This window comes from Coregonus lavaretus (genome assembly GCF_964263955.1).
Source record: "Coregonus lavaretus genome assembly, chromosome: 7".
NCBI lineage: Eukaryota > Metazoa > Chordata > Actinopteri > Salmoniformes > Salmonidae > Coregonus > Coregonus lavaretus.
In genome coordinates, this window is record NC_139994.1 from 24,685,129 (window position 1) to 24,695,958 (window position 10,830).

General features: G+C 41.5%; 1 protein-coding gene across 1 annotated transcript; it reads right to left on the minus strand.

Annotated features, from left to right (window-relative positions):
• Nucleotides 1-1,427: 1,427 nt before the first annotated feature.
• On the minus strand, nt 1,428-7,395 carry LOC311132447 (uncharacterized protein; the record flags this gene model as incomplete). Its single annotated transcript, XM_084165735.1, has 11 exons — nt 1,428-1,562; nt 1,641-1,745; nt 1,852-1,935; nt 2,607-2,696; nt 2,784-2,853; nt 3,264-3,322; nt 3,901-3,981; nt 4,104-4,151; nt 4,274-4,372; nt 6,739-6,782; nt 7,200-7,395. 11 exons carry the CDS (start codon nt 7,393-7,395, stop codon nt 1,428-1,430), a joined length of 1,011 nt encoding a protein of 336 aa, XP_084021861.1.
• Between the last annotated feature and the right edge of the window lie 3,435 nt (nt 7,396-10,830).

Sequence of the window (10,830 nt, forward strand, 5' to 3'; positions counted from 1 at the left end):
TGATCAGCTCTGATGTGATTGGTCAAAAGACCAATTAGTGAAAAAATATCAGAATTGGGCTGCCTGTGTGAATGCAGCCAATAACTTCTAATGCTAGGGTTATAGCTACTTTGTCTGGGCATGGACTCTACAAGGTGTCGAAAGCGTTCCACGGGGATGCTGGCCCATGTTGACTCCAATGCGTCCCACAGTTGTCTCAAGTTGGCTGGATGTCCTTGGGCCATTCTTGATACACACGGGAAACAGTTGAGGGTGAACAACCCAGCAGCGTTGCAGTCCTTGACACACTCAAACCGCATGTGCCTGGCACCTACTACTAGGGGTGTAATGATTCGTTTTAACAACGATTCGATTTGTATCACGATTCGTGGTTGTCGATACGATTCAAGGACGATATTGGTTCATTTAGAACGATACGATCCGAAACGATTCAGTGACTTGAAATCGATTCAGTAACCTTTTAGCCAAAAATTCAACCAGTGTGACTGAAATAAATACCTGGATACTGGACAGTGCAGGTGAAGTTTCCTAGATTCCTGTTTCTTGTAAGGACCGCAATGGTGGCTTGATAATTTCTCGCTCGTCGGCTTCTCCTCTGTCATCCGCCATGCTATGCTTTGTTGTCTTGGCGCCTTTGCGCTGCTGCTGGCGCGATGACGTCACGGATAGGCAGAGTGAATCGAGTAATGTTTAAAGCCTTTATCATTAAAAGTGCTAAGAAAAAACATCCATATAAAGTCTGACGTGCTTAAATCCAATGGGTTATTTCCTAGTATCGATACAATCGATTTATTACATTTTAAAACGATGTTAGATCGATATATGTTGTCCAAAAGGCCAACTCGCCGAGCACAGATCGATGTAGTTGGATCATAGGAATATAAATCGATACATCGATGTAGTAGATGGATCGTTACACCCCTAGTAAAAACACTCCAGTGCGCAAAACAGGGGCACTGGAAAATACAAGGCACACAGGGAATATTCCCGGCGATACAAAATACATGGAGCTCCACCGAGCTTCTCTCTCCTCCACAATAAACAATCACACACAAAGACAAGGGGGCAGAGGGAACACTTATACAGGTACTAATGAGGGGATATGAACCAGGTGTGTGTAATAAACAAGACAAAACAAATGGAATGATGAGATGAGGAGCGGCAGTGGCTAGAAGGCCGGTGACGACAAACGCCGAAGCCTGTCCGAACAAGGAGAGGGGCAGCCTCGGAGGAAGTCGTGACAGATACTGTATATTTTTGAAAGAATACTATATTTCCCTTGACAGAGTAAAGCTGAATGTAAAAAATGGCTCAACTTACCCCACTCTCCCCTACACATGATGTAACATTTGTTTACGATTGACAGATAATGTTTAAATGCAAAACACTTTATTTAGTGATGGGGCCCTCAGCTCAGTTTGGGAACCTTAATCCAGGCTGGACAGCAGGAACTCAACCTGTATTTCTAGATTCCGCATCACCTCCCCCGAGAGCCTCTCTGGGCTTTCATAGATTGACTCATTGAGGTTGAAGATGGATTGTAGCCATGCCTTCATCTGGCCCTGTTGACAACAGACACATCATCAACTATTATTGAGAGAGAGAGAGAGAGAGAGAGAGAGAGAGAGACACAAATGTACCTTAACGAGGAGGTAGAAGTTCTCAGCAGCCTCTGTCCAGGCTCCTCCAGGAGGGTCAATCCTCATTATGACTTGCAGGAGCAGATAAAGGAAGCTACCAGGCTCCTGGAGAAGGAACAGGGGACATGAGTGAGTGTCTACAGATCTGATATGACAACAGTGTGTATAGCATCGATAAACAACAGGATGTTCCATTCTTAGGGCCACTTACAGATATAGGAAGAGATGTCTTTCCTTCTAGAAGGCTTAGTAGAACGAATTCATAAAAAACATCTGCGAAGTTGATGCGGTCGATCTGAAGTCAAACAAATAGGATAATTACATAATCTTCATTGACAAGCACTTTAGAAAGTCTCATTGAGTAGATGTTAGATGAGAAGACGGTGCCTGCAGCTAACGCTCAAGCTTGCATGTAGACCTACTCCTACGAGAGCCATCTCCTGCTCTAGTCGCTCCCTGTTTGCTGGCTCATTAATGAAGTTCACCAGTAGGTCGTAGGCCTGCTGAAACTGCCTCACATCCTCAAAACAAAACAATCATAAAATTCCTTAAAACTTAGATCATAAACTCAAAGATTCAGGTCTGTAATTCAAAGGGCCTCCGATTGTTTGGCTAGTATGACGTTGAAACTTTTCAACTAAACCCTATGAATCACTGTTGCCTAAAGGTAACCCACTGTGCAAGAACTGGTTGAATCAATGTTGTATCAATAAAAAATGTCAATGTGATGATGTTGAATCAAAGTGGGAAACTGATTGGATTTGAAAGAAGTCATCAACGTAAGGGAATTTCGTCTTTTAACCTAAATCCAATTACGTTAATTTTTGGGGGGATTTCACATTGAATTCACATTAGTTGACAACTCAACCAAATGTAAATCAAAACGAGACGTTGAAATGACATCTGTGCCCAGTGGGAACTATATATCTGGTCTGATGAACGTTGCACAATTATGTAATTGGTTACCTGCTGGTTGAGCTCGGATAGTCCACTCAACACCATCCTCCCAGCGTGGGTGAGGTAATTGAGGGAGGTACTGTCTGAGGATGTCAGAGCCTGTGAGAACAAGACAGTACATTTACAAATAGTCCAGAAATGTTCATGAAGTGAAATACAAAAGGTGCTAAATTCACATTTTCTCACCTCCATAGCACGTCTGATAGCGGCCAGCCTCAGAGAGAAGTTGGTTGTCCCTTGGTTTTCAAAGTAACGCCTGTAAGTAGAAATGTTCAATAACAAATGTTCAACCTAAGAAGCTAAAACATCAGTGCCATGAAATTAAGAAATAATTTTATGTTAGCCTATATTATAACTGCAGGATTCAGAAAGACCATACCAATGTAGGATCTTAATTTGATCACTCTTTTGTTGCTGAGAATTTTCCTGCACGGCAGGAAATGCAAACTTGTAGCGTATTTGGAATTTTCAAGTTTGTAATTTCCACTTTGAAATTTTAGACTCGATTTGCCCTAACGAAAAATGTATCCTGTTGCTGCAGGATTATTTTCCTGCTGTAGCAAACTGTCTCAAATTAAGATCCTACATCTGTATAACTACAATATTGGGCAGATTATTTCAAAGCAAAGGTTTTTACTATAGATGAACACATGAAAGCGAACCCACCGCAACTGGGGCACATCTGCAGCATTATTTTGCTCCTCCACAAACTCCTCCTCAAACTCCTAAAACAGACATCACATTAACTTAAACTCTACTAAACTGCATTTCACCTGCAACATCAACTGAAGCAGACAAAACATTCAGTGACATCATAACAATACTTTCATCTTGACCTAACAACTTCACCCTTGACAGACAACACAAACCTATCGATACCAAAACAATGACACACACCTGTACACACAAGTACAAATGAAATAAGAATTATTGACTGTAGAAAGAGTTTTACCTGAGGAGTGCTGTCAGGGGTCTGGTCCTGGTCCTGGGTGGAGTGGTAAGGTGGAGGGGGACTGGGAGGGGAATCGGAAGGGAAAGGGGGAGGCGGAGAATTCTGGGGGAACTGGTGAGAGGAGCCAGAGGACGGCTCATGAGGGGTGGTGATGATGTCAGAGGTGGAGAACTGATATGCCATCATCTCATCCCCCCTCTCCTGGTACCCCTCCACTGTGGTGGAGATATCCACCTGCTGTTTAACACACAACATGTGACACTGTCAGCCCAACACTGAAAACCACCATATTGAAAACCCCTCAACCAAACACTGAAATAAATCATAACACAGAGAAACAACGGGGTGTACCTGGGCATCCTCATAATAGGTGAACTCAGACCTCCTCTTGACAAGGCCGGACATGAGTCCATGGATCCTTCTACCAAGGAACTAAAAATGAGGCAAGAGATTAGAACGTGTAATTTCATTTTCTGTCAACATGTATTTATTCAAATAGGTAAATGGACATTTGCCACTTTACATTTTTTCTGTGAAAAATTGCCTGACTGTACCTTAATACCAATCAGCTTCTTGTTGGTGAGGACCACCTGGACGAGACCCTTTAAAAGAGACAGAGAAACATTACATTTCATCCAGGAAATATAAGTAGACCTATAGCATGTGCGTCATTTGACACAAATCAGGTGCATTTGAGACGAAAGACCAGTTGAGAATCTCTCACCCATGGGTCCAGGATTTTTTCCTGGATGACTCTGCTCCACCACAGCTGCTTCTCCACTCCCCTCACAATGCACAGGTGATGCATGTCCTCTTCATTTTGCTATAAAGAAAACCCCTAGGTTTCAATTAGGGACAGACATACAAAAGAAAACCCAGAGACAATTGGGAGTTCAAATACACAGGTGTGTTCATAAATGTTAAGAATATGTCTGAAGTACCTGCACTCGTCCATAATGGATATTCCAGTAATGGAAATGAAACGAACCCCAGTTCCCAACCAGCTGCAACTTCTCATAGGGAAAACCAGAGTCTTCCCTATTTGGCTGAAAAACAAAGACATCCCCTAATTATAGAGATTGCTCTGTGATTAATAAGACACACAATTGTGGAGATAGAGGACATGGTAATGTGTACTATTACTAATCAGCTATGACTGTCTAATAATGTGATTGACTACCTGTGAATGGCTATCTGAAGGTGCTGACAGTTCGTCAAGCACTAGCCTCCCAGCTTCAGTGAGGTGAATGGTAGGCTCCTCAATAACCAATTTGGAAGTCTGTGAAAAAAAAGGGAACAGGGTAAAGTAAATTCTCCCTATAAGATCAGATGAGCTTTGGTTAATAATGTGTTTGGTTACCTGTGTGTTTAACACTGCAAGCTCTGTTACCAGCATTCTCCCAGCACGAGTGAGGTAGTAGACTGGTTTGGCCTTGGAGAAGACAGGCTATGAAGACAAGGGAATATGTTTTTTCATTATGTGGTTTTATAGAAAACTAGTGACTTGATGTTAATCTTTAATATCCTCTAAAGACCAGAGAGTATCAGAATGGATGGATTTACAGCGTTTGAAACCCACAGAGGTCCAGACCAAGGGATTAAAGCCAGACAGGGCTGCTGCCGAACCTCCTCATCCACGTACTAAGGAACAAGACAGGATCAATTTAAGAGTCAGTTTGAATGATAGACTGGTACTGTATAGGAGTAAAATATTGGCATAGGGAAGATTGCAAGAGGAGGCCACTGCAATGATAATAGTTGAAATACACAGGTCTGAGATATAAATGTTAAGAACATGTCTGAAGTACCTGCAGATGAATGGCTACCTCTTCAAGCTGAGAGGACAGTTCATCCAATACCATCATGCCAGCACGAGAGATGGAAATGTGCTGCTCAATCTTGCAAATCTGTAAGAAAATGAGGGAACAGTTTTAAGGGCATCAAAGTATCCCACTACCATAGTAGATACTGAAGGTAATCCTGCCTATTAGATCAGATGAGCTTTGTCCAATAATCTGCATGGTTACCTGTGTGTTTAACACTGCCAGCTCTCTCACCAGCATCCGTCCAGCATGGGTAAGGTAATAAGTTGGCTGCAGTGTTACAGACTATTACAAAAATAGGGAATATGTTTACAGAAATGTATTTTCATATTGTTCTACAGAAAGCATCATGTTTATGTTTAAGTTACATAAACCAGTCTAAAGACCAAAGAGTATCAGAATGGATGGACTTACAGAGCTGGGAACCCACAGAGGACCAGACCAAGGGATTAAAGCCAGACAGGTCCGCTGCCCAACCTCCTCATCCACATACTAAGGAACAAGACAGGATCAAATTAAAAGTCAGTTTGAATGATAGACAGGTAGCCTATAGGTCTGACAGACTGCTATAGGGAGGATCACAAGAGGAGGCTACTGCATGATAGATTCTGAGACACTACACAGGTCTGTGTTGAAAGGTTAAGGAAACATCTGAGGTACCTGCATATGAATGGCTACCTGTTCATTTTGAGAGGACAGTTCATTCCATACCATCCTCCTAGCTATCTGTGAGAAAATGAGGGAACGAACATCAAAGTATTTCACTACCGTAGTGGATACTGAAGGTAATCCTGCCTATTAGATCAGATGAGCTTTGTCCAATAATCTGCATGGTTACCTGCGTGTTTAACACTGCCAGCTCTCTCAGCAGCATCCTCCCAGCATGGGTAAGGTAATATGTTGGCTGCAGTTATAAAAAATAGGGAATATGTTTACAGAAATGTATTTCCATATTGTTCTTCAGAAAACGTCATGTTTATGTTTAAAGTACATAAACCAGTTTTAAGACCAGAGAGAAGACCAAAGAGTATCAGAATGGATGGACTTACAGAGCTGGGAACCCACAGAGGTCCAGACCAAGGGATTAAAGCCAGACAGGGCCGGTGCCCAACCTCCTCAACCACATACTAAGGAAGAAAATCAGGATCAATTTATGAGTCAGTAAAATGACAGTTTGAATGACAGATTGTTATTGAACCAATCCTGCTAATGAAGCAGTATTGTTATAGCCTGGGTGCCAGTCTGTTTCAGCTCTCTGTCCACTCCTTATGGGATTGTGATGCCAATATCATATTGCCACGATGGAATTGGCAAGAGAGCAGAAAGACTGGCACCCAAGCTATTGATAGGCCTGCAGCATTCTTACCTGAACAAGGACTGGGTCCTCCTGGTCCAGGGTGGGCTCATTATCTTTATGAAAAACAATAAAGGATTGTTTTCTCTAAGTTTAAGAAATACTAGCTACAAGACACCAGACATCTGTCCATGTAGTTAGGCTGATCATATATTTACTTGTGTTTTATATTGTATGACATCAAATGTATTTATGTGTCTGCATAATGTACCAACATGTTCAATTAAACCTAAAGCAAAGGTTTGGTTTCAAAGGAGCAAGTTTGTTTGTTGTTGTTAATCTAGGGCTACACTGTAAAAAATGTCATCACCATGATTGCTACCTAAATGACACCCTATTCCCTATTTAGTGCACTACTTTTGACCAGCGCCTTTTAACCATAGAACTATGGGTCCTGGTCAAAATAAGAAATAGGGTATTGGGTGGCATTTGGGACTATTACTATTTAGACATTGTCAAATATGTAAACTTACCCTCCTCAACCGTGACAACACGGTCCACGCTCTCCACGGTGGCCAGTGCATCCTCACCGATACCGTAATATTTGCTATAAAAGTAGACTGCCGAACCGGACGCAAACAACAGGCCAGCTGCACTCAGAAGCGGCCTCTCGCGGAGGAATCTCAGCGGGGTCGCTGTCAACAAACGACTGAACATAGACCTACTCATTATCGCTCTACATACTGCAGTGATTTTGACTGAGTTCAAAACCATCTGACAATTCTTTCTTAGAATTACAGGGTTTTATAGGGACCATTAATACGTCAAATTCTTCCATAAGTCATGGTTGGCTATGTCACAATGGGACAAACATGTTTATCAAACTGATTAAAAAACACTCAACAGTGACATCAATTAAATTGAATTTTGAGCATGATTTGGGAGTTTATACAATTGTAAACTATGAAACCATTGTTTAGAGAACAGTAGGAGTATAACCATTTAGAAAATACTGTATCAATGGCTCTGAGTAGGAGTAGAAGGGACAGCGTCACAATGCGCTCGCCATGGTTCTGAAAAAGAACGTTGCTGCGTTCATCAGCTCTGTGATGTTCTAGGCGGAGACACTCACTGAACCACTCACTTTCACGTTCAAGGTGTCAAAGCGTTCAACCAACATGCATTGGACTAAAACATCATTCAAATAGTTACTAAAAAGCCTACAGATATGTTTTACATTATTATTTTAAATCTCCTGCATAAATCAGCTGAGATAGCCTACTCTTCTCATCTCTTCGCCCTCCTGCCCTGGTGGTTATATCTGAGCGTTTTGATAACTGATTGAATGCTGATTGTGTCATATTTATAATGTAGGCCTAGTAGCCCACGTTTCATGACATAACCCTAATCCTAAAATAGACTAAAATTGAAACCCTGGGCGAGCACACAAGCTCTGGCTGTACAGCCGGCAACAATAATACATCCAAAGAGGGTGGCTGTTAAGGAAAACCAGTACACCAACACAAATCTTCATTAGGAGATAAAAGTAATCAGAGGCTAAAAGAAAATGGCAGACAATAGAAATCGAATGCGTATGTTACGGCTGGTTAGTGTTTTAATTACGAAGGACTCCCACAAATCTATTGTCTCTCTAAAAAACTGTAGGCTGCATATTGGTGGTCAAAGTGGTCGAAACGGTGTAGTGATCCTCGCTAATACAGTGAGCCACATTACAATTCTGACCAAGTGGGTTAAATCTGTTGGAGCGATGCGTAGGGTGTGTGCCTTTCACGCATGTAACCTGGGTTCGCTTCCCCGCCCCTTGTTTGCTACACTATATTAGGAAAGGGACATCTTCATGACCAACAATCTTACTCTAAAAACTTTGTGAAAAAAGTTTGGTCAGTCTGTGAAAGTTAGAAAAGGTTGGTTAGTCTGTGAAAGTTAGAAACTTCCAGCAGGAATTGACAGTCATCAGTCAAGGTGGTTGGATTATATAGCTACAGTGGTGCTATGGTTCCAAAAGTGCTGGTGATAAAATTAACATTACTGGCATACACATTTCAAAACAAAAGCCTATGATCAGGTATGGAGTTTTGGAAATGTTGTTAAACCTAACAGTCTATACTCTATAGCACAAAGTGTGATGTCCCCAATGATAAAATTGCATGTTACTCTAATTGTGAGATGTGTTACAGTTTACAATAGGCTACTTGGGTCTACTATACCTTCATCCTTTATTAAAGCATTCGGTTGCTAGCATTATCTCCACAAGCAAGGGTATCCTGGGGAAAGACAAATCTTCTCCTCCCAGTAGACTAACTGAATCAAAGCCTCTAACATTACTGCTAGATAGCCATGTAAACACGAACCTCAGTGGCAGAGCTAAAGCTCATCTGAGATCTTGCATAGGCTGCTGTTTACCATAATCAGGATATTTTTTTACAAACCTTGGCGATACTTTCTTTGTTCTCGATTCGGAAGAAACGTGTCTCTTATGAACATCTGTGTGCAGTTGCAGGTGGAACTCCAAAAAACAGAGAATATTCAGAAAAATATTAAATCCACTTTTTGTATTGAGCGATAAATACCTCTTGCATATGTGTAGATCTTTCTTTTGGTCGCACTGTGGGAAGTGCTGTCATTAAGGCTACTTCTACAAGCGGCCGCAGCCGCTTCGCATAGAAACGACTAGTTACTGCAACGGTGTTGGGAAATGTGAGATGTGCACAGCTAAAATGCCGAGGACTGTGCAAAAGGTGGATTTAATATATTTTTTGTCGAATTTTCTCTAGTTTTTGGAGTATGCTACCTGTAACTGCACACAGACGTTTATAAGAGACACATTTCTTCCTAGGTTAGGGGTCTATAATTGTAAAATAAATGTGTTTGATTGAATAACTAGCCTAATCTAACTATCGTGGTCATACATCTGGACTCTTCATCATCATCATCAACACTTTGAATTACTAAGGAATATTCCTATAGCAACTGGTTGCTAGGGGAAACGAGACACTAGCATTATCCTCTTGTTGTGAGACTGAGAGGAAGGATTGGAGAAGTGCACGAGGAGGGGTGGGAAGCAGAGAAGACGGAGCATGGTTGAAATTCCACCAAATGGATAAGAAGAGGCAGACAAAGTTTGACACATTTATGTTTTCAGTGGTTGACCGAAACGAATGAACGAGTAAACCTTGTTTTAGCCTAGTGAAGTATCACAAATTAATACCTCAGTATTAATTATCCACTGCACGGAATCTCCATGAGGGCACAAGTCTGCATGACGATTTTCGCGTAAAGAGAGGCAGCGCGGGAGAGCTGACTTGTCGCCTGGCAGGTATGTTCTGCTATTTTGAATAAAGCTAGCCATACAGCTAATATACGTTTTAGGCTATTATTAATTTCGTATAGCTAACTAAATAAATGAAGCTATCTAACAGCAATGCTGTTGTGGGCTTACACATGTAATAATTACAACCAGGAGCCTATAATGGAGGAAGTCAGCTTTTCAGTCAGTCCTATCATTTAAATTGAAAATAGGTTATTATAACACAAGGTAAACACACATTTACAATAATTGTTAGGTCTATGTTATTAGCCAAAAATGTACTGATACAAGTACAGAAACATTCATAGCCAGAGGCAACCTAGGCTACACTGCAATTAACACTATACTTATTATACACGCTATGTTCTACAGTGCTGATTCTAAGAACAGGGTTAATTCCCATAAAGTATTAGTATCTCTGTCTCTATCACATACATGCATGGCCAAGGAAGATAGGTTGCATAAACAGATACAAATATAGAGCGATAAGGCGCAAGGGGAAGAGAATAAACAGTGAGAGGGAAAGAATTGGTGAGTACGCTCTGTCCTGCAAATGCCAGAGCACATCAGCGCCGGAGCTACATATAGTTTGATGTAAGGAAGTAGCCTACTCGATTGCCTATCCAGGGGCCTTGTATGTGATCAGATCTGTTGAAGGTGGGGTTCGTGTGTGAATGTGAGTATGAAAGTGTGAGTATGTATAGCTGTAAGTATGAGAACGTATCAGTGTACCATACCCCGTTCAAAGGCACTTAAATATTTTGTCTTGCCCATTGACCCTCTGAATGGCATACATACACAATCCATGTCTCCAGGCTTTAACCTCTCCTCCCCTT